This window comes from Talpa occidentalis, unplaced genomic scaffold (assembly GCF_014898055.3).
Source record: "Talpa occidentalis isolate TD23 unplaced genomic scaffold, MPIMG_talOcc4v2.1 talOcc4.2, whole genome shotgun sequence".
In the NCBI taxonomy this organism is placed as follows: domain Eukaryota; kingdom Metazoa; phylum Chordata; class Mammalia; order Eulipotyphla; family Talpidae; genus Talpa; species Talpa occidentalis.
In genome coordinates, this window is record NW_023602073.1 from 23,323,341 (window position 1) to 23,345,839 (window position 22,499).

General features: G+C 47.3%; 1 protein-coding gene and 1 long non-coding RNA gene across 3 annotated transcripts; one reads left to right on the plus strand and one right to left on the minus strand.

Moving 5' to 3' along the window:
• The first annotated feature begins 10,097 nt into the window (after positions 1-10,097).
• On the plus strand, positions 10,098-13,008 carry LOC119251903 (uncharacterized). The gene is made up of 3 exons (XR_005126645.2): positions 10,098-10,354; positions 11,894-12,430; positions 12,674-13,008. It is a non-coding gene; the product is annotated as an uncharacterized LOC119251903 (long non-coding RNA).
• LOC119251901 (leukocyte elastase inhibitor-like) lies at positions 12,070-17,998 on the minus strand. 2 transcript variants are annotated; one of them, XM_037519171.1, is made up of 7 exons: positions 17,973-17,998; positions 17,456-17,630; positions 15,535-15,672; positions 14,908-15,025; positions 13,805-13,947; positions 13,537-13,704; positions 12,070-12,556 (listed from the first exon to the last, which is right to left on the minus strand). In XM_037519171.1, exons 2-7 carry the CDS (start codon positions 17,621-17,623, stop codon positions 12,152-12,154), a joined length of 1,140 nt encoding a protein of 379 aa, XP_037375068.1. In that variant the 5' UTR covers positions 17,624-17,630; positions 17,973-17,998; the 3' UTR covers positions 12,070-12,151. The 2 variants fall into 2 exon arrangements, with proteins under 2 accessions (XP_037375068.1, XP_054554396.1); XM_054698421.1 differs by having other exon boundaries at positions 17,456-17,653; positions 17,973-17,992.
• Between the last annotated feature and the right edge of the window lie 4,501 nt (positions 17,999-22,499).

Genomic DNA, 22,499 nt, shown 5'->3' on the forward strand with positions numbered 1-22,499 from the left:
GGTCAAGTGGTACAAGGGAAAAAAAATAAATGTTTTCTTCTACTACTTCTATAAAATTTATTCTGAACCCCACTAATTATTGTGGTGATCTGTGAACCACACAGAACTGAAATCATCTCTAATATGTTCAGCTCTGAGGTAAAAATAGAAAAGATCCTAATCCTCATCTAAAATGGGGTTCATGGAGGACGTCATCAACATGGTGGCAAGGAAATGCGCGAGTAAGACCTCCACAAAAAAAAAAGTTAATAGGCAGGAAAAGCAGCAGGTCCCTGAGAGAACTGGGACACGGAAGATAAACGGGCGACTCTGGCAAACTGCCCGAAGAAGAACGTTGCCATAAAGAGGACTAGAAGAGAGGAAAGTTCAGAACCCTGCTACCCTCCCCCACCCACAAAGTCGGCACTCTCCAACCAACAGAAAGGAAGAAAAAAAAAAAAACACTAAAACAACCAACAAGAACAAACTACACATCAAGAGGGACTGTGAGTGGAAAGGAACTACTTCGGCCACCGCACCCTGTGAACTGGAACTTTGGAGAACCATTCAGGATTCACCACGGAGGTGAGTGAACAGCTCCGGGCACCACTGGAGAAAAATAAAGACTGCCAGGAGACCTACATACAGCCCAAGGCCAGCCAGTAAGCTTGTGCGGAAAGCAGCACGCCTGAAAAGCATATGCGGATCGGGGCTGCCCAGGTCCCCTCGCCTGCGACCTAGGCCTGCGGGGAGACGCGCACGGGGGCCCTCATTGAGGTGAATGTCCCTCACTGAGTAATCAGAAACCAGGCGCCTGGACATGGGAGCGGGGTGCAAAAGGCGCCATTTCTGCGGACACTGAACTGGGCTACAGTCCGCGTCCTAAACCTGAGGGCTTTGGGAACTGAGACCCGGGGCACGAAATTCGGGGTGTGGGATCCCCACGACTGTGGGGTACAAGGCAGACACAGCACCCCCACGCTGTTGAGGCTCTCCATGCCACTCCCACTCTGTTCCCCCGGACCCACAGGATTAAAAATAGTTCCTGAAGGACACTAGGAAAGATCTCTGGCACCACCTAGCAACCAGAAAAACATCACCAACACCCTATAGTTGGAAACAAAAACACCCTCAGGCGCTGAGAGAGGGTGGGCCATGCAAACAGAGGGGGGAGGAGGGGTGTAAGGAGGGAAATAAGGCGTGGAGCAAGACCCCATCCTGGAACTGAGAGCTAGGCACAGGATCCAGGGCGTGGGACATGCCATAGCAGTGGGCACTGCCAGGGTGACAGCCAGTGTTTTGGATCTGATAACCCTGGAACTGAGACCTAGAGTACAGACTTCAGGGCATGGGATCCATACAGCTGCAGGCACAACACTTGGTGAACACAGGGCAGACACAGAATCTAAGAGCTTGAATAAGAGCCCCTGGCTTGAATAAGAGCCCCTGTGTTGACGTGCTCCCCTGTGCCCCCATTCCACTACTCAGAGAACCACTGGAAAAAAGCACAGGTCAGCAAGTACAGGTCTCTGGTGCCACCTCGTGACCAGAACTAAATCACCAACTAGCTGATTCCCTGTTGGAACTGAGTAAATACAGAGGGAGGGAACTGTAAGGGACAGAGCCCAGCAACACAGCATCAACACCCTGGTGGAGTTTTGGCTTACCAGTGCTGGTTTCAGTCTGGTAAACAGTTTCCAGCACCCCTAAAGGAGCACTCCAAAGAGATGCCCACCAACACCAGTGGCACAGCGTCCCAATGCATAAAACTAATTAGAACGCAAACAACAGGGAGAAGAAAAAATATAAATACCCAAGCAAGCCAGCAGGAGGACACACCACAAAAAGAAACACAGTCACCAGAGCTCAATGATGACATGGAAGAACTTCTCAGTCTATCAGATAGAGACTTAATAATCATCCTGATTAAAAAGCAGAAAGAAAATGAAAAGGAAAAAAATGAGTTGAGACAAATAATAACTGAACGAAGAATGAAATTGAGACCTTAAGAAAGGAAAGAAAAGAAATGTAGAGATAAAAAGATTACTAGAAGAGATAAAGAACTCTGGGAAAAGCAATGAAAACAGGATTGATGAAATGGAAGAACGGATCAGTACTATAGAAGATACAGAAATAAAAAGAGCCAAAAGAGAAAAGGAGAGAGAAGTGTAAATGAAGCAGTATGAGGCAACTCTTAGACAATTATTAGACTCCATGAAGAGAGGAAATGTAAGAGTTATAGGCATTCCAGAAGGTGAGGAGAGAGACAAAGGAACTGAGAAATTATTCAAGGAGATAATTGAAGAAAACTTCCCAAGCACAAAAAAAGGAGAAGAATATAGACATACAGGAAGCGAGAAGAACTCCCAATTACCATAATGAAAAGAAAACTACAGCAAGACACCTATTAGTAAAGCTTGCAAGAGTCCAAGACAAGGAAAAAATAATGAAACTGACAAGGGGGAAGAAACAGATAACTTATAAGGGAAAACCAATCAGGTTAACTTCTGACTTCTCTGAAGAAATATTACGGGCAAGAAGAGAATGGAGGAACATATTCAGCAGACTTCAAGACAGCAAATGCCAACCAAGAATACTTTACCCTGCAAAGCTCTCCTTCCTCTACGAAGAAAAAATATGGACCTTCTCAGACAAACAGAAACTCCAGAAATTCTTTACAACTAAACCCCCACTCCAAAAAATTCTACAGGAGGTCCTAAAGCCAAAACCAACAGAGGAATGAACAAGAAGAACAGAATAAAGTGAGGAATAAAATCACAAAAAAGACAAACAAAATGGCAAACACAGATGCCAACATATCAATATTAACTCTAAATGTAAATGGATTAAACTCATCAGTAAAAAGACACAGAGTAGCATGCTGGACTAAAAAACAAAATCCAGAGGCGGAGCAACATGGCAGTGAGGAGACGCTGTGAGTAAGATCTCCCATTAAAAAAAAAGTTAATAGGGAGGAAAAGCGGCAGGTCCCAGTGAGAACTGGGACACGGAAGATAAAAGGACAACTCCAGCAAACTACCCGAAGAAGAAAGTTGCCATAAAAGAGGACTAGAGGGAGGAAAGCGCAGATCCCTGCTCCCCTCCCCCACCCACAAAGTCGGCACTCTCCGACCAACAGAAAGGAGGAAAAAAACAAACCAAAACAACCAACAAGAACAAACTACGCATCAAGCAGGACTGTGAGTGGAAAGGAACTATTTCAGCCACCACACCCCTGAACTGGAGCTGTGGAGAACCCTGCAGGATTAGCCGCAGAGGTGAGCGAACGGCTCCGGGCGCCATTAGAGAACAACAGAGATCCCCAGAGACCTGCACACAGCCCCGGGCCGGCCGGTAAGCTTGAGCGGAAAAGCGGCGCGCTGGAAAAGCAAACACGGATCGCGGCTGCCCAGGTACCCGTGCCTGCGACTTAGGCTTGCAGGGAGACGCGCGGGGGCCCTCACTGAGGTGAAAGTCCCTCACTGAGTAATCAGGAACCAGGCACCCAGGCACGGGAGCGGGGTGCAAAAGGTGCCATTTCTGCCGTCATTGAACTGGGCTACAGCCCGCGTCCTGGACCTGAGGGCTTTGGAACTGAGACCCGGGGCACAAAATTCGGGGTGTGGGTCCTCCACGTAGGTGGGGCACAAGGCAGACACAGCACCCCAAAGCCATTGAGGTTTTCCCTACCATTCCCACTCTGTTACCCATCCCACGGGGTGAAAAAAACAGCTCCCCAAGAATAATGAGAGATCTCTGGCGCCACCTAGCTTGAAACCAGCAGAAGGCTCCTGGAGGAGCCTGTAGCCAGCTGGGAAGTTAGCCCACCCCAGGCCCCTTCAGACCAGCAGTCTGAGCCCACAGGGGGAGTGGGCACCCACGGCCGGGGCAGACCGGGCGCGCAGAAGAGTGTGCCTGAGACAGGACACGCAGGGAGTGCGTCCCGCATTGCCATTTTAGAACAGGGACATTTCTTCAGTAAAGACTGCCTGCAGAAGGCTCCCTCAGGAGCCAGAGGTGAGCTGGGAAGCTCGCCCACGCCAGGCCCCTTCTGGCCTGCAGTCCAAACCCAGAGTGGGAGCGGGAACCCACCACCAGGGCAGACCAAGCACACAGGGGAGAGTGTCCCCACATCAACGTTTTAGAACAGGGAACTTTCTTCAGTAAAGACTGCTTGAAAACGACAGATGGCTCCTGGAGGAGCCAGAGGGGAGCGGAGAAGCTCACCCAAGATGCTGGCCAGTCCCAGCAACACAGTGTCCCAATGCATACGACAAATTAGAAAATAGACAGTAGGGAGTAGAAGAACCACACACAAACTAACAACTCCTCAGGAAAAAAGCACACCACAAAAAGAAAACCACCCCCCAGATTGCAACGACAGTAACTTGGAAGAACTTCTGAGCCTTCCAGAAAGAGAATTTAAAATTGCCATGATTAAAAAAATGACAGAACTCATAAAGGAAAATATTGATCAGAAGAAGGAAATTGAGTCCCTAAAGAGGGACAACAATGGTCAGAAGAATAAAATTGAGTCCCAAAAGAGGGAAGCAAAAGAAACACAGGAGATCAAAAAATTAATGGAGGAACTAAAGAACTCTGGGAAAAGCAATGAAAGCAGAATAGATGAAATGGAAGAACGAATAAGTACTTTTAAAGACACAGAAATAAAAAGAACCAAAACAGAAAAGGAAAGAGAAGTACGAAGGAAAAAGAACGAAGAAAGACTTCGGGAACTATCTGACTCCATGAGGAAAGGAAATATAAGAGTTATAGGAATACCAGAAGGAGAGGAGAGACATGAAGGAACAGAGAAAATATTCAAAGAGATAATTGAAGAGAACTTCCCAAATGTGAAGAAGGACCTGAAAATTGATATACAAGAAGCAAGAAGAACAACAAACTTCCACGACGAAAGGAAAACTACAGCAAGACACATAATAGTAAAGCTCCCAAGAATCCAGGACAAGGAAAAAATAATGAAGCTGACAAGAGGGAAGAAACAGATAACATTCAAAGGAAAACCAATCAGGCTGACTGATCAGACTTCTCCGAAGAAACACTACGGGCAAGGAGAGAGTGGAGGGACATAGTCAACAGACTCCAAGAAAACAGATGCCAACCAAGAATACTCTATCCCGCAAAGCTCTCCTTCCTCTATGAAGAAAAAATAAGGACCTTCCCAGACAAACAGAAACTCTGGAATTTCATTACGACTAAACCCCCACTCCAAAAAATACTACAAGGAGTCCTAAAGCCAGAACCTCAGAAGGACGCATAACAACGAAAGAAGCCCCAAAAAAAAAAGTTATTCAAAGAATAAATAAATAAAATCAAACGAAAGACAAACACAATAGCAAATACAGATGCTAACATATCAATATTAACTCTAAATGTAAATGGACTAAACTCTTCAATAAAAAGACACAGAGTTGCAGCCTGGATTAAGAAACAAAACCCAACCTTTTGCTGTCTCCAGTAAACACATTTAGCTACAAAAGATAAAAATAGACTCAAAGTTAAAGGATGGAAAACAATCCTACAAGCAAATGGACCAAAAAAGAAAGCAGGAACCGCTATACTTATATCAGATAAAACAGATTTCAAACTCAAAAAAATAAAAAGAGACCCCAGTGGTCACTATATTATGATCAAGGGGACAACACTTCAAGAAGAAATAACACTCATTAACATATACTCACCAAAAGAAGGAGCACCAAAATATATCAGACAACTGTTGTCATCTCTGAAAACAGACATCAGAGAAAGCACATACGTAGTGGGAGACTTCAGCACACCACTATCAACAACGGATAGATCAACAAGACAAAAAATAAGTAAAGAAACTAAAGCTCTAAATAAGGACCTAGAGCATTTGGGTTTAACAGACATCTATAGAACACTAAACTCCAAAAAAACAGAGTACACATTTTTCTGAAGCGCACATGGATCATTCTCCAGGATCGATCACATACTGGGGCACAAGACAAACATCAACAGATACACCAAGATTGAAATCATACCAACCATCTTTTCTGACCATGAAGGCATCAAGCTAGAAATAAACCATAAAAAGAAGGCAAGGAACTTTCCTACCTCATGGAGATTAAAAACCACACTACTGGAAGACCACTGGACTAATGAGGAGATCAAAGAAGAAATTAAAAAATTCTTTGAATTGAATGACAAGGAGGACACCAATATCCTAAATGTATGGGATGCAGCAAAAGCAGTAATAAGTGGAAAATATATAGCAATAGAAGCTCACATCAAGAAACAAGAAAGAACTCAAAGAAACAACCTAATCTCGAAGCTCAAAGATCTAGAAAAAGAACAACAAAAAAAACCCAAAACCAGTAGAAGAAAAGAAATAATAAAAACCAAAGCAGAAATAAAATTTAAACTAAAAAAACATTCCAAAAGATCAATGAAACCAAGAGCTGGTTCTTCGAAAAAATAAATAAAATAGACAAACCCCTAGCCAGGCTCACAAAGGACAAAAGGGAGAAAGCACAAATAAACAGGATCATCAATGAAAGAGGAGAAATCACAACGGACACAGCAGAAATCAAAAGAATAATCAATAACTACTATGAACAGTTATATGGAAACAAGTTCAACAATCTAAAGGAGATGGACAAATTCCTACAACTCTACAATCACCCAAAGCTAGATAAAGAAGAAATAGAACACCTAAACAGACCAATTACAAGCAGCAAAATTGAAATGGTAATCAAAAACCTCCCCCAAAACAAAAGCCCAGAACCTGATGGATTTACAAATGAATTCTACCAAACATTCAGAGACGAATTAGTGCCTATCCTTCACAAACTCTTCCAAAAAATTGAGAAGGAAGGGATAATACCAAACACGTTCTATGAAGCCAACTAACACTAATACCAAAACCGAACAAGGACAACACAAAAAAGGAAAACTACAGGCCAATCTCCCTAATGAACACTGATGCAAAAATCCTCAATAAAATTTTAGCTATCAGAATCCAACAATGTATCCATAAGATAATTCACCACGACCAAGTAGGATTCATTCCAGGGACACAAGGATGGTTTAACATCCAAAAATCAATCAACGTTATCCAACACATCAACAAAAAGAAATATAAAAAACATATGATAATATCAATAGATGCCGAGAAAGCTTTTGACAAAGTGCAACACCCATTCATGATAAAAGCCCTTGAAATTCTTGGGATACAAGGAACATACCTCAACATCATAAAGGCCATATATGACAAGCCAACAGCCAGTAACATTCTCAATGGTGAAAAGCTGAAAGCATTCCCATTAAGATCTGGAACAAGACAAGGATGTCCACTCTCACCACTGCTTTTCAATATAATACTGGAAGTCCTAGCCAGAGCAATAAGACAAGAGAAAGACATACAAGGAATCCAAATAGGAAAAGAAGAAGTCAAACTATCACTATTTGCAGATGATATGATAATATACATAGAGAACCCCAAAAACTCCACAGAAAAACTAATTCAACTCATCAAGCAGTTCAGTAAAGTGGCAGGATACAAAATCAACACGCAAAAGTCAGTAGCCTTCCTATACACAAACAATAAATCTGAAGAAGAGGAAATAAAAAAACCATCCGTTTTATTATCGAAACAAAAAAATCAAATATTTGGGAATAAATCTAACAAAAGAGGTAAAGGACCTATACAAAGAAAACTATAAAACACTGTTAAAAGAAATAGAAGAAGACACAAAGAAATGGAAAGACATACCCTGCTCATGGATTGGAAGAATAAACATTATTAAAATGGCGATCCTACCAAAAGCAATATACAGATTCAATGCTATTCCAATCAAAATTTCAATGTCATTCTTCAAAGAAATAGAACAATTATTGATGAAATTCATATGGAATCACCAAAAACCCCAAATAGCCAAAGCTCTCCTGAAAAAAAAGAAAGGAATGAAGACATCACACTCCCAGACTTCAAACTATACTACAAAGCCATTATCATCAAAACTGCATGGTATTGGAACAAGAACAGACATACAGACCAATGGAATTGAATAGAAAATCCAGAAATAAACCCACAGATTTATGATCAACTAATCTTTGACAAAGGAGCAAAAACTATGCATTGGAGCAAAGAAAGTTTGTTCAACAAATGGTGCTGGGAAAACTGGGTCGCTACATGCAAAAGAATGAAGCTTGACTACTACCTCACACCATACACAAAAATCAACTCAAAATGGATTAAAGAACTAGACATAAGACCTGAAACCATAAAATACATAGAAGGAAATATAGGCGAAACACTACGTGATATTCACATCAAAGACATCTTTACAGACACATCACCCAAAGCAGTGATAGTGAAGGCAAAGATAAACAGCTGGGACTACATCAAATTAAAGAGCTTCTGCACAGCAAAAGAGACAATAACAAAAACAAAGAGAAACCCCACCAATGGGAGAACATTTTTGCACCCAACACTAATGATAAAGGACTGACCACAAAAATCTGCAAAGACCTGATGAGACTCAACAACAACAAAGAAAATAATCCAGTCCAAAAATGGGCAGAAGAGCTAAAAAGAAACTTCTCTGAAGAGGAAATGCAAATGGCCAACAGGCATATGAAAAAATGTTCAACATCACTTGTCATCAGGGAAATGCAAATCAAGACTACCATGAGATACCATCTTACACCAGTGAGAATGGCACATATTAAAAAAACTAGCAACAACAAATGTTGGCGAGGGTGTGGAGAAAAAGGATCTCTTCTGCACTGTTGGTGGGAGTGCAAACTGGTCCAACCACTATGGAGAGCTGTGTGGAGATTTCTGGACCTACTAAACATAGAGCTTCCATATGATCCAGCAATTCCACTGCTAGGTATTTACCCAAAGGACACAGAAACATCAATTCCAAAGAGCACCTGCACCCCTATGTTTATAGCAGCACTATTTACAATAGCTAAGCTTTGGAAACAACCCAAATGCCCAAAAATAGATGACTGGATCAAGAAGATGTGGTACATATATACCATGGAATATTACTCAGCATTCAAAAAAGATAAACACATGCAATTTGCAGCAACATGGATGGCGCTGGAAGGGATCATGCTCAGTGAAATAAGCCAAAAAGAAAAAGAAAAGTACTGGATGGTCTCACTCATAGCAGGAATCTAGAAAACTTAAATAAGGGACCAGGAAAATGAATAACTATAAGAAAGTGAAAATCAAAATCAACAAACAACCATGAACCAGAGACACACTTTGCCGGGGGGGGAAGGAGGGATTGGGGTCAAAATCAGGGGGTTGCAATTGTATGGGGAATATAAAAATAAAAAAATAAATTAAAAAAAAGTCTCCGCTCTTGAGCTTAAGGAATGTTTGTTTCCCTCATTTGTTAAATACACCCCATTGTTGTTGTTCCCTGAGCCTGAGTAGTCGTGCGATTGTGTGTGGGGGTGAGGAACCCACAGACACGGACCTGCTCCCTAAGGGCCCTGTCTTCTGTGCCTGCTGTAGCACCCACAGCACACCCTCCCATCAGTGAGGACTGGCCTGCCGGCTGTGGTTTAGGCTCCGGGGAGAATGTGCTAGAGGCTTGTATGGACCCCTGTGCTCCCCCCACCTAGAGGACAGCGACAGCGGTTAATGCCAGACCTTGGATACAGTCTGGAATACAATGCCAGACCTTGGGATACACCTCATCCATCGTGTCTCAGGGAGAGGCAGGTGCAGTTTTCTGACTATGAAGCAGAGTCTGCCCGGGCTCAGGGAAAGCAACGGTGCCACAGACCTGGGCTAATTTTAAATCAGCCACCAAGTGGGAGCCATGACCATGGATTTCTGCCACAGGAGCACTGGGTCCCGCTCTGGGCCACCCAGTGAGTACCAGAGTGGCCCACCAGCCATGACAACACAGTCACTGTCCTTTATTTGACAGGTGATGATGGTGACACCATCCCATAGCCCTGGGCTGCTGGGTGGGGCCTGTTGGGAGTGGTTTCGTCTGCTCCCAAATTGGGGTGCACAAGTGCTGGTAAGTCGATGATATTATATGACCCACAGGAGCCAAGTTTTCATGGAGCCTTCTCTGAGGAGGGCCCACTTCTGGGAACTGGAACCCCTTTTGTGCCTTAGAACCCCTTCTGTAAGGATTGCACCTGTGGACTGGTCCTGGCTGCAATTTGTTCAGGAAACACAGGACATTACCCCACTCAGGGTGTCTCAAGTGTAACCTGGCACCATGGGGACCCGCCACCCCACCGGGGGGCGGCAGAGGGCGCTCTTCTGTGCACCGACCTGCTGTGACTAGGACACCGCTTGCCAATGCCAGCAGAGAACAGGAGCCAAGGACAGCAAGGACCAGCTCAGAGTCTAGAGGTGAATCCATTTTCCACACCAGGGCCGATCCGGGTGACCGTCCACCCCTCTGTGTCCACACCTAAGACGAAAGAGCCAGTTCCCAAAGGGTTCACCAGCCTGAACTCAAGATCAGTAAGCACAGCCCGAGGGCGAGGGTTCCTTCCTGTTCCAGGCATACGGTGGCGCTGGCGAGCTGGGAGGGACTGTGGGCCCCACTAGACCCATCTACAGGGTAGGCATCGGGGTAACTTCCCCTGCCCCTCTCTAGGGGCACCCCAGGAATAGGGTGAAGCATTAGGAAGATGCCCACACAGGACAGGGCTCAGGAGCTCCTGATTTCTAGAAACTTGGGAGCAGGGTGCTCATTTATGCCAGGAGGCCTGATTCTTCGTGTCATGACGAACTTGCAGAGATGGGTGGAGAGAGCATCCACCCCTTGGACCCCAGGGAAGTTGTCCCCACACAGAGGCTCCACAGGGGTGAGCATGTCCTAGGGATGCTGTATGGAGCATCTCAGGTCTCTGCTCCTCCCAGAGCCCCAACAAAATCCCTGGGAAGAGGTGCTCTCCCCACCGGGTGTCTGCCACACCCATAGTCTCCACAGTCACAGACACCCCCAACTCAGAGTCTGGCCCACTAGGAGGTGCCCAGAGATGCCATCAATTTGCCCTCACAGGAGGCTGGTCCTGATCCCCGGGCCCATGGGGGCCCACCTCAGGGCGGTTTGTAAAGGAAGATGCTGTGCCAGGTGGCAATGAGTGCCCAAGCCCCAGATCCCTACAAAAGCTCTCACCCTTTCAGGTTCTTAGGCCCTCTACTGCCCCCTTCTCTCCTGGACCCTCTCCCGCCCCCACACAGTGAAGCTGGGGCTGCCCTAGCCTAGAGTGAGGGGCTTCTTTGCAAGGAAAGGATGGAGCCAAGTCTATGTCTCGTGTGTTACAAGGATAGGCCCAGGGGCCCTGTGGATGCAGGGGCAGGGCTAGGGGTTCTGGCAATTCTTTTCTTGATTTTATTGGAATTAGGTCAAAAATAGTTTCTGAGCGGGGCTCTTATTAGCAAAATTCACCGTGACAGTTAGAATGTGGACGTTTCAGCATCTTAGGGGCCTGGAGATCTTCCTCTGTGATTCCCCCTGCTGGTGGGGCAGACAGATCAGTCCTTTCCATGTGAATTTATCCAATTTCCCTCCCATGAATGTGCTTTTGGGGTCAGACCTAAGAACTCTTCACCTAGTGCTGGATCCTGACAATGTTCCTTTGGGTTACTCTAAGAGTTTATGGTTCTACATCTCCCATGTAAACCCATGATCCACTTGCAGTTTCCCTTTGTGTGAGAGGTGAGGGGGTCAGTCTCAGTCCCCAGGGTGGGGCTGGGGTGGAGCTGCAGGAGCTGGCAGGGCCCTCATTGGGGAGATGCAGCTGTACCTGAAATAACAGAATGAAATGGGGACAGCTGGAATATAAATGGGGTCATGGGGGACTCTCTCACTGGTGTGGACTGCAGACATGAAGTTCTGTCTATTAACTAATCACAGTATCTTCATGTTTCCCTGCACAGATGACTGTTCATCAAGAATCTGACTCATCTGGGATGTTTGTTTGAACCTGATGCTTTCAGAAACAACCACTGGAGTTTTTCAATAGAAAAGGAAGAAAATCAAAACCCCGCCAAGTTAATGGAAGTGAAGACCCAAAAGGGTTGCACTTACAAGGGAAATTATAAATTTAGTTTTGGATAGTAGTTTTATTAGTGAAGTTATTTCTGCACTATCAGTCAGACATAAACTCTAAGAATGACCTTGTATTTCTACAGCCTCTAAGGGGAACACAATCTGCCTAAGAACAGGATGCTGCCAGAGGAGTTGTGACGAATCATGAAGATGAATGGATGGTCGGCAACGAAATCTTCCACTGGCCCCAGACTGCTGGTCTTGGAAACAATTGCTGTGGCGGCTGCTGCCTCTGTGCCCTCCTCACTCACCTCCACAAAGGACTTGTGAATAATTTTTGATACGAAAATATCTCTGGTTTCTGTCATGCCAGACAGATCAGCCTTGCTCCTGCTAAAGAGATCTTCCACACCCATGCGAGCCAGGTGGGGCTTGAGATCATAGGTCTCTTCCAGCTTGAATTTGGGCAAGTGGATGCGGACATCCGTATGACCCATATTCTCAGGCTTGGTCCACTCACACAGTTTTTCCAGAGTCAACTGTTGCTCAATCTGGAATTAGAATGTGCAAAGAGAATACAATTTTATATAGGCAAAATACTAAAGCGTTATTTAAATAACAGACTCAGAACCTCATTGCTAATTTGTTTTGTTCATGTTTTGTGCCAGTACTTTCCAGCATTTGGGATAACGAGAGAGTGATGTGTTGCAAGTCATCAAAGGCCCAAATAAGAGGGTTTCATCACATCCATCAAACAACCATCCACCAGTCTCTCCATCCACTCACCTGTCCATTGATATATGGCACGCCATCCATACACACACCCAACCTTACATACCTACCCCCTCTCTACCTACTCGTCCATGACTTAACAACATCCTGCCATACTGGATCACTCTGATGGACCCTGAAGGCTATCATTACCATGAAGGTGATATTACATGTTAGTAATTGGTTAGTGGTGTAAGGGAAAAATATAAAAGTTTTCTTCTACTTATTCTGTTGTATTTATTCTGAACCCCATTAATCATTGTGGTGATCTGTGAACGACACAGAGGTGAAATAATCTCTAATATATTCAGCTCAGAGGTAAAAATAAATAAGGTCCTAATTCCTTATCTAAAGAGGGGTTCATTATGGCATTTACATTATAATGTGGTCATTAGCATTAAATGAGTTGGGACATAGTTAGGGCTATGTAAATGTGAGATGCCATTTAAAAAACAATTTAAAAAAACAATTTAATAATACAACCCTCAGTCTGTAAAACTCTTAAGAGAGCTTGCTGAGCTGCCACTGACCAGCATTACACTAGGGTTGGTCTTCACATGGTCCCCATCACGTTCACTGACATTCCCTGAAATTTTAAACATAGGACTCCCAGCTGGTAAATGTGATGGGCTAGATTACAAAAGATTGGGAAAGTGAGCAACATCAGTAAAGGCATAATAAGCACTGACCACTCAGCACACACAGGAGGACTCACACAGGAAAGGAAAGGAAAGAGAAGGACGAAATGCGGGAGCATCACCTTCTCCAGCCCTGTGGACTCGTCCTCCATGTCATCGGGCAGCAGGATGACCATGCTGAGCTCCTCACCCTTGTATGGCAGTTCCAGCACGCGGCTCTGGAGCTCCTGGATGTAGCCAAATGGAAGATATTTCTTCTGGTACATCATTTTCACTATCTTTGTGTCTTTCTGAAAGGTTGGAGGACAAATCGCTCATTATTATCTGCATTCTTGTAGAGCAAAGAGGACGTTTTCTCTTGTAGAGCAAAGAGACCGTGCATGGGCTCACCTTATTCAACCTGAATGGGGCATCCCTTGTTTCCTCTTTTCTGAATTCATCCTGCCAGGTGCCTTTGAAGTAGATGGCATTCACCAGCACAAGCTTAGTCATGCTATGCACCATACTTGCAGCCAACAGTTCTGGAATCTTCCCTAAAAAAGGTACAGCAATTTTTTTTTTTTCTAACTCCACATCTCCAAACTCCAACTCTGTACTGATTTTGTTCAGCACTGAAATGCAATTCAAATGTATCTTTTTCATTTCATTTCTATTTAACATGGTACTAAGGTAAGAACACCCTGGGCATGTTTGACTGCACCAACTCACTAGGGTGATAGAATGACGCAACCATCCCCCAGGGTCCACACTTCGATACGAGTCTAACGTGCTAACTGGTGGTAGACAAGAAAATGCCCCTTTTCTGGAGTGTGATCGCAAGGAGTCTTGTTAGTGAATGGCCATTCTGTTGCAGGACAAAAATATAAAGTCTTGCATGACAATGTTTTGAGTCACTAGTAAGCCAGTCCTTCTTCAAATCCGCTAGGTGGCAGCAACCTTCAAAATATGCAAAGGCAGGATGGTTCCTCCACTGAATTGCAGGCTCCATCAAGCAAACCCTCACACATGCCAGGTGTCTGTAGATGCCTGCTTTCATTCCATGACCGGGGGAGAGACAGATGCCCAGCTGGACGCCACATCCACCCGCCACGCCTACCCCTAAGCCAGAATGCAGGAAAGAGGTTCATGACCCAGAAGTGTGTGAGCCCCGATTCACAATCTCAGGTGTATTAAATCATTTGGACTTGGCTTGATTTCCCCTTCTATGCCCCCAATTTTTATTCCCTTTATTGTACAGGTAATATTAGCTTTAACTTTAAAATGTTGTGGGAGAAAATATTTAGCTGCTTTGGTAGAACCGTGTCCAAGTTTCCACTGCAAGGAATTTCTATGTTTGATATCTATTCAGCACTGGAAATGGGGGTACACCCCCTGAGTGAAGTCAGGAGCAGGAGGTAGGGAGAGGGTGTCGAGAGGGCACCCCATGCAGGTGGGAAGCTGAAGACACCGAGGCAGGACCCTGTGCTAGGACCACACTGACTCCACCCTCTTACCTTCCGTTTGTCCTTTGACCCAGGCATTGATCACCTTCCTGGCACCTTCAGAGTTGCCCTGGAAATCCACACTGGCCAGCTCAGCACCATACAGTTCCTGAGTTGACGCTAGGAACTCCTATTAAAAAAAAAAAAAGAAATGTTATGAATGACTCTTACTGTATACAGAAGTTGTTTTCTAAGATCTTTAGAAGCAATAGAAATTGACCTCAAAGGCATCCATTTCCTTATAATGTAAAGATTCTAACCATTTTTTTAATATGGGAAAAAATACATAACATGATATTATTCAACGTAACCATTTTTAAGTGTAAAGATCAGTAAGTTTAGCATTGTATAAAATACCCAATCTTTCCTAACACTCATAAATAATGAATACTGACTGCACTTGGAAGTGAATGATGGCTTGGAAGTCACTCTTGCTTTAACCAGTCAGGACTACAACTTCACCTGGAAGAACAGCATGAAATAACAGCCTTTAAAGAGAACATCGTCTGTTACCTATTTCCATTCTTTATTTTTTCTGAATATTTATAAAAATTAGAAGCGACTTCTAAGACTTCATTTTGCTGGGGGAAAACATGCATTGTCTTATGAATTTTATAACATGAGGCAGAAAGTACTTACAGGGAGGAAATTATAGGTTTTCTCTCCGTATAACCTATTAGCCAGTTTCAGCACATAGGAGGTGTCAGGCTTGTTGACAGCAGCCATCAGACTCTGAAATCTGGAATGAACCTTCTCAACCCCGTCAAAATGAAGAGTCTAAAATGAAGAAAACATTTTCTATAAACATTTACTTTGAAATTATAAAGTGATTTCCAGGTGTTTGCTTCCATCAGAGGAATGTGTTGTCATTACTAAGCACTGAGGACCCCAGGTAGCACCTTCTGAGTCTTTCATTGGAGAACAAATGATGGAGAACCCTAAACTGACAGCTTTGTGAGACCTAATCATCCCACATTAGACACTGTTTCTATATCACTTTCTTGGGTTATAATTCTAGTTCCACAAATATGAGTGTTTAGGTAAATAAATATTTCTACATGTCTTCCTTTTCCCCAAGAAAGTAATAAATGGTGTGTTCACATGTACATGCAACTCTAATTTTGCATCATTATATAATTTTATCAAATATAATTTTTCTAAAAGTTCTGAGAAATAAACAGTAAAAGCAGAAATCATCACCTCTGCAGGAACACAAAGATATTATGGGTTGAGGGGTTTTCTTTAACTACTCTTGAGCATCAGTAACTCACTTATATAAAAAACACTTCTTTAAACATGACATTTAGGAAATGTCTAATTCCCCATATATGAATTGCAAATCAAGAATTATTTTATAGTTCTATGAGGCCTGAGCTGTGCCTGGCTTTTAAGACAGAGAAGAGCAAACCCACACAGTGCACAAGCCCGGGTATTCACGGAGTGGGATGCTTGCCTAGTGCTGTGAGCCATCTGTTTTAATGGAAACGGAGCAGAAGGCTCTTAAGGCCATTTTTGCTGAGGTCAGACAGCCCCTGGGTAGCCTCAGAATTAGAGGCTGATGTGACCTTTTAAGAAGCAAATTCAAATTAGTACTAGTTCGCGCTGTGGAGTCTTGGAAACTTAAAAAGGCTTTTCTATCTGTGGTTCTGCAGATGCAGGTCTCATTCACTTAGAGATGTTTCCATTAAATGGGATCATAGAGGATACGCAAGTGGAAAGGTCCATAACCCTGACCCCAGGGCTGGCCGTCCTGGCTGCAGGTGAGTGTCAGGTGTGACTAGGGTGGCAGAAAGCCCTTCTCTGCGGCCATTCCTTTCCCTCGCTGTCAGGGCGAGCCAGAGACCCTCTCTCGGAAATAAGATACATCTGGCACAGGTGCCCCCCACACCTACAAGGGGAGCAGAAGGTAGGTATCACCCACCTTTCCTGCTGGAAGAGTCACCCAGGGCTTCTCCCTCCCCTGAAGCCACATGCCTCAGTCTCTCTGTTCTGAGGGCCTCCTGCCCACAGGGCCCAGGATATCAGAACCTACAGCCACACCTAGCACTGGGCACAGGTGGGGCCTCAGAATTCAGAATTCCCCTGTTTCCTTGTCCCCCTCAGCAAGCCAGTCCACCACTTTCACAGCAGTGCATTTCCGGTGTCATTCTGCTCAGAATTAATTTCCATGACAGGCATTCCCTGTTCCCAGCAGGTCTGCACATGCAAAACTGAACCAGGAAAGGCCGATTCCCGGAAAATAGGCTGAGGCCACAGAGCCAGGTCGGCAGCCAGAACAGCAGAAGCCTGCATTGCCCCAGGGGTCCTGGCCTGCTGCTCCCCCATCCTCAGCCAATCACACCACAGAGCTGGCACCTAGTAGGTGCTCATTAAACAGGGGACAAAGGGAAAGCCCACAGCAAATGGACTGTGCCCGGGGCTTGTCCTGAAAGTCTCCCCCACAGTGGGGATCTGAGCCCAGAAACAGATTTTACATGTGCAGGGAGAGCCCCAAGGCCGGCTCTCCACATCCTCAGCACAGACTCTGGCAGGGAAGGGGTCTCTCTCTGTGTCTGCTGACCTGGATCAGCTGGGCCGCAGTGTTGCCTCTGGTCCCCAGGAAGACCATGGCCATCGCTGAGGAGATGCTTAGGGGGGAGCAGAAGAGGTTCCCACGGGGGCTGTCTTCACTCAGGGTGCGGAACAGGTCCAGGGCGAAGGCGGAGTTGGCGGCGCTCAGCTGCTCCATGGCGAGGCTGCAACACAGACCCGAGCCTGCCTGGAAACTCGCAAGTAGTAAGGGGAAGGAGGGAGGCCCCGGGAGAAAATGAAGCAACCTGATCTCAGGCCTGCAGTCGCCAAGCCCAGCCTTCCTCCCCTCCCCACCCGCCTGGCCCAGAACTCCAGGGTGCAGAGGACCCCAGGCTGCACCGGGGTCCTGAGCTTGGTGCACAATGCAGGCAGCATGGGGAGCTCCCAGGGGAGCATCGAGTCTCCACCCAGCCAAGGCTATCCGGGCTTGGGCTGCTGGCAATCTCAGATGCTGGCCTCTGTTGCTCACCCCGACTGCATACAGCGCCTCTGTTTCCAGATCCTACCTGCTGCTGTGCTGGTTGGATCCTGAGGAAGGGCGAAATCTGTGCTGAAGATCCCCTTGCAGGGGATCTTATAGTTGTGCAAAGGGAGTGCCCTGGCAGCTGGCAGCCCTCCCCCAGGGGCATTTTTTAAATTTATGTATTTATGCATACAAGAACTGGGCTGCAGTCCAGAGGTGTGGAGGTGTGAGAGGACTCACCAGAGACAGAGTGGGGAGCAGAACAGGCGGATCTACTGAAATACACTTCTGAGGGGCCAGCGGGGAGACAGAAGAGGTCTGCTGCTCCATGCGGGTAGCTCCCTGCCCCGGGGATCAAACTCGTGCTGCAGGGGCTGCGGATAGCTTCATAGGTTGCGTTTTGTCCCCTTAAGCCACAAGGGAGGCCCTGTTCTGCATTTTTATTTCCACCTGAGATGAGTGTTTGTGCTCTAGTGACTAGGGAATCTGGGTACGAGACCATTCTGCTTTGGAGAACAGCTTTGCTCATTTCAGCGTTGGTAAAAGCGGGCCCCGCCACAGAGCTGGGAGGCAAAGACGGCTCTCCTGCCCCTGGCTGAGCAGTGGGAGCAACTGGAGAGGCAGTGACTATTTTCTGTCTGGCGCCAGAAGCTGTTTGCGGCAATGCAAGCAGCAGCGGGTGGGGGCATTTCACTGCCCGCCACTAGTGACCGCACTGGCGCTGAGGCTACAGGCTGAGGCCAGCAGTGTGGCAGGCGGCCCTGGCTCAGGGCTGCAGGGAGGAGCATGGGGCCCCATGGGGCCAGCCCCAGCGCTGAGGCTCCTCCAGCTGCAGGCAGTAGAGAGGCCCATGGAGGGTGCAGGGTGCTGGGTCAGGTGCCCGCTGTGAGCTGATTGGCAAATGGTCCAGTCAGCCAGTGGGTTGAGAAGGGTCCAATCAGCCTGGTAGGTGGGCGCCCTGACAGGAGACGAGGCGGGGCAGGCGCCAGCTTGGGACACGCACTCTGGGTCTGATGCTCTTCCTGGCCTCTCGGGAAAGAACACTACTATGCCCTCGACCTCCAAAGGGGAAGGAAAGAAAAGAAGCTAAAAAGGAAAGAAAAGAAGCTAAAAAGGTCCAGAGAAGCCAAAGAGCTTCTCAGAGGCTGGGGTGGGAGTCTGGAAGCCACTGCCCTCTGGCCTGCAGCCAGCCCGCGCCCAGTATCTCAGTGAGCTGCCTGGTGTTGGTGAGCCCACGACTCACAAACAGTTGTAGCGCTGGTGACGGGTGGTGACCGACACTCCGTCCGGGCCACCTCTGGGAGCTGGTAACTCCTCCTGCCCGTCCGGGACCACCTCTGGGTGCGGCTGCTGCATTGCTGTCTGGTCCAGCGTCGGGTATGTGGAGAGAGGCGCTGCCCACACACCGCCAGCTGGAGGCATCCCGGGGGCCCGTCTTGGGACTGGACAGAGGACTCCTTTCTCCAGGAATCCCTTTCGGTAAGGAGGACCCCTTCTGTGAGGGCTGCGTCTGGGGCCCTCGCGTGTCAACGTGGCCGCTGCTGGATGACCTTGACCTGGTTTCCACACCCTTCATGTTGACGGGGAGGCCACACTGTCTGGTGTGAAGGGAGAGTTGGGAGGGTGTTTCTGCCAGGCCAGGACCCCTATTTCATGGCCCGGCTCCACGCTAGGCTGGTGGCTTCAGCAGACCCAGCGTGCAGCAGAAGACGGGACCCTGTGCAGGTTGAGTGGTTCCCTGTTGCATCAGCTGCACAGCGCTGAAGGAGAAACGGATGTCATGGTGTGGGCAGCACAATGCAGGGGATGCTAAAAAGGCAGGAACCTGGTCTTTTTAGTGACAGAATAATCCTACAGCTTCAGTTACGTGGGGTGGGAGGACAAGCAGGAAGGGTGGGTCAAAATGGAAAATGTGAATATGTCATCTAGGGCTTCAGGGGGAGGTGAGTCTGCTGACCAGGTATTTTTTTATCAGTCTGACAATCAAGTGTTGTAATCAAAACCATCCCCAGGGCCTTCCGGTGGCGCAAGGGCTTAAGCGTCAGCACTATGAAGCAATCCTTAGCCACTGCAGCGCAACTTCAATCCCCAGCCAGGGAGCTATCCACATGGCAGAGCGGATTTCTGTCTCGCTGCTGTTGCCCTCAGCAGTGTGTTTCAGTAGATCTGCCTGTTCTGTTCCCGACTCTCTCTCTGGTCTCTACCTATACCTCTGGCCTGTACCCCAGCTCTTGTATACATAAATAAAGTAAGTCTTAAACAATAACAAAACTATCCCTCAGACTCTCACCCATGGTTCCAATCGTATCAACAAGGTGTTGCACTGATCAGTCTCTGGGATGCAAAGTCATACCTCAGTCAACAGTCCTGGCATCCCTGTCATACCTCTGATGTGTACACATTGTCTCAGGGCCATCCCTGCTCTTGTTTAATTTGAAAGGAGCCTCAAAGGGTCTGGTATTTTACATTCTGCTCTTCATATAACTGATGAACCAGGCTGTTCTGGCCTTGTATTGGAGGATGGACCACATGCAACCAGAATGGCAGCCAAGCAGGCCAGTCAAATAGTAGACCCACTAAACCTCCCACCCGGCAGTGCCAAGCAACCCCCCTAAGGGCTCATTGCCCACTGAGTAGATGACACCCCTATGTTTGGTGCTTTCATCACATGCAGTGAACCATGGAAGTGGGGGAAATGGCTATGTACCCCAAATTCATCCTTCCTAACATTGGGTATCTCCATGAGTTCCCCCTCTGGCAGGGGGGTCAGTGTAATTGTTATAGGACAGGGAGAGGGGCAGCCCAAACCCCGCAAACCTGCCTATTCTAAATGGGTTCTGCCATCCGCCACATCAACACAAAACATATGAGACTTTAATGGGAAGGAACTTTAATAAAACTGGGAAACAATACAGGTAAGGCAAAGAGTTTAGTTTCTAAATGAAGCACCCAAAGTTACCCGTCCCCTCGTGGGTAAAAGTCCATCCATATGGGATCGGCCCAGAGCAAGGCCCCAAAGCCTGCCACAAGTCTAAAGCATCTTCCAGTGGGGACCCACAGCAAAGGGTCAGAAATAACCAGACAAGCCCGGAAGGAAAAGAGCAACATCAACATCAAGATAAAAGCTGCCATTGTCACCTCCCCACGGGTCTCACCCACATCTGTGTCACCCAGTCCACGACCAAAAGACAAGCGCAGTTTCTTCACGTGTCTCTAGGCTCCACGTGCCTCCTCCAGGTCTCCTGGCTCCATCCTGCTTCCTTCCTCAGTCTCTTCTGCAGCTTCTCCTCTTCCTGCTCTGCTCCACCCTCCCTTGGGTGGGGCAGGGAACCTGGAACTTCCCCCTTTCCTGGGGACCACCCTGTTACATAATCACCCTCATTCCCCTGGTGATTATCCCGGCTACTGGTTGCTCAGAACACCCAGGACATGCTGATACCACATTACCCAAGTCAGTGTGCTTTAAGGGTGACCAGGCACCATGGGGACCCGCCATCCCACTTGGGGGCAGCAGAGGGCGCTCTTTGTGCACCGACCTGCTGTGGCTCCTGGGAGCTCACAACCAGGGCTCCCCACTGACTAGGACACCAGCTTCCAGATGCCAGGAGAGGACAGGAGCCAAGGACAACAGGGACCAGCTCAGACTCTTGCAGGTGAAACCCTTGTCCCCACCAGGACTTATCCGTGACCGTCCACCCCTCTCTGTCCACACCTCAGATAAAAGAGCCAAGTCCCAGTGCAAAGGGCTGACCAGCCAGGCCTCCATGGGCCCAGACCTGGCGAGGGCTCCTTCCTGTTCCAGCCACACGGTGGCGCTGGCGGGCAGGGGATGACTGTGAGGATCTTCCCCTCCCTGTCTCAGGGGCCACCCCAGGAATAGTGGGGAGTGTTAGGAAGATGTCCACTCTGGCAGGTAACGCGTGATTTCCAGATGCTGGGGGACAGGGTGCTCATCTGAGGGAACAGGCCTGATTCTTAGTTGTACCATCGAGCCAGCAGAGACTGGGTCTGTGAGCACCAAGCCCATATTCCTGGGGATGTGGGGAGGGCATCACCCCCCGGCATGGATTCACCTCTTATCCCCCAGGGATTTTTCCCCACGCAGAGGCTCCACCTGGGAGCCCTGAACTGGGCCAGCGACTACTGCTCTAGGGGTCATCTCGGGTCTCTGCCCTCCCAGAGTCTGGAACAAAATCCCTGGGAAGAGGTGGTCTCCCCAAGGGGCGTCTCTGCCTGTTCTGTAGCCTCCAGGGCCACATACACCCCCAACTCAGAGGCTGGCCCAGCTGGGAGTGCCCAGAGCTGCCATCGCTTCACTCCTAGATTTGCCTTCTCACAGGAGGCTGGTCCTGACTCCCGACCCATGGGAGGTTTGTACAGGGAGATGCTATACTAGGTGGGAATGAGTGCCCAAGTCCAAAATCCCTACAAAAGCTCTCACTCTTTCAGGTTCTTAGGTCGCTCCTCACCCCTGCCATCTCCTGCACCCCTGTTCTCCCTGACCCTCACCCGCCCCCTTCACAGTGAAGCTGGGGCTGCCCTGGCCTAGAGTGAGGGGCTTCTTTGAAAG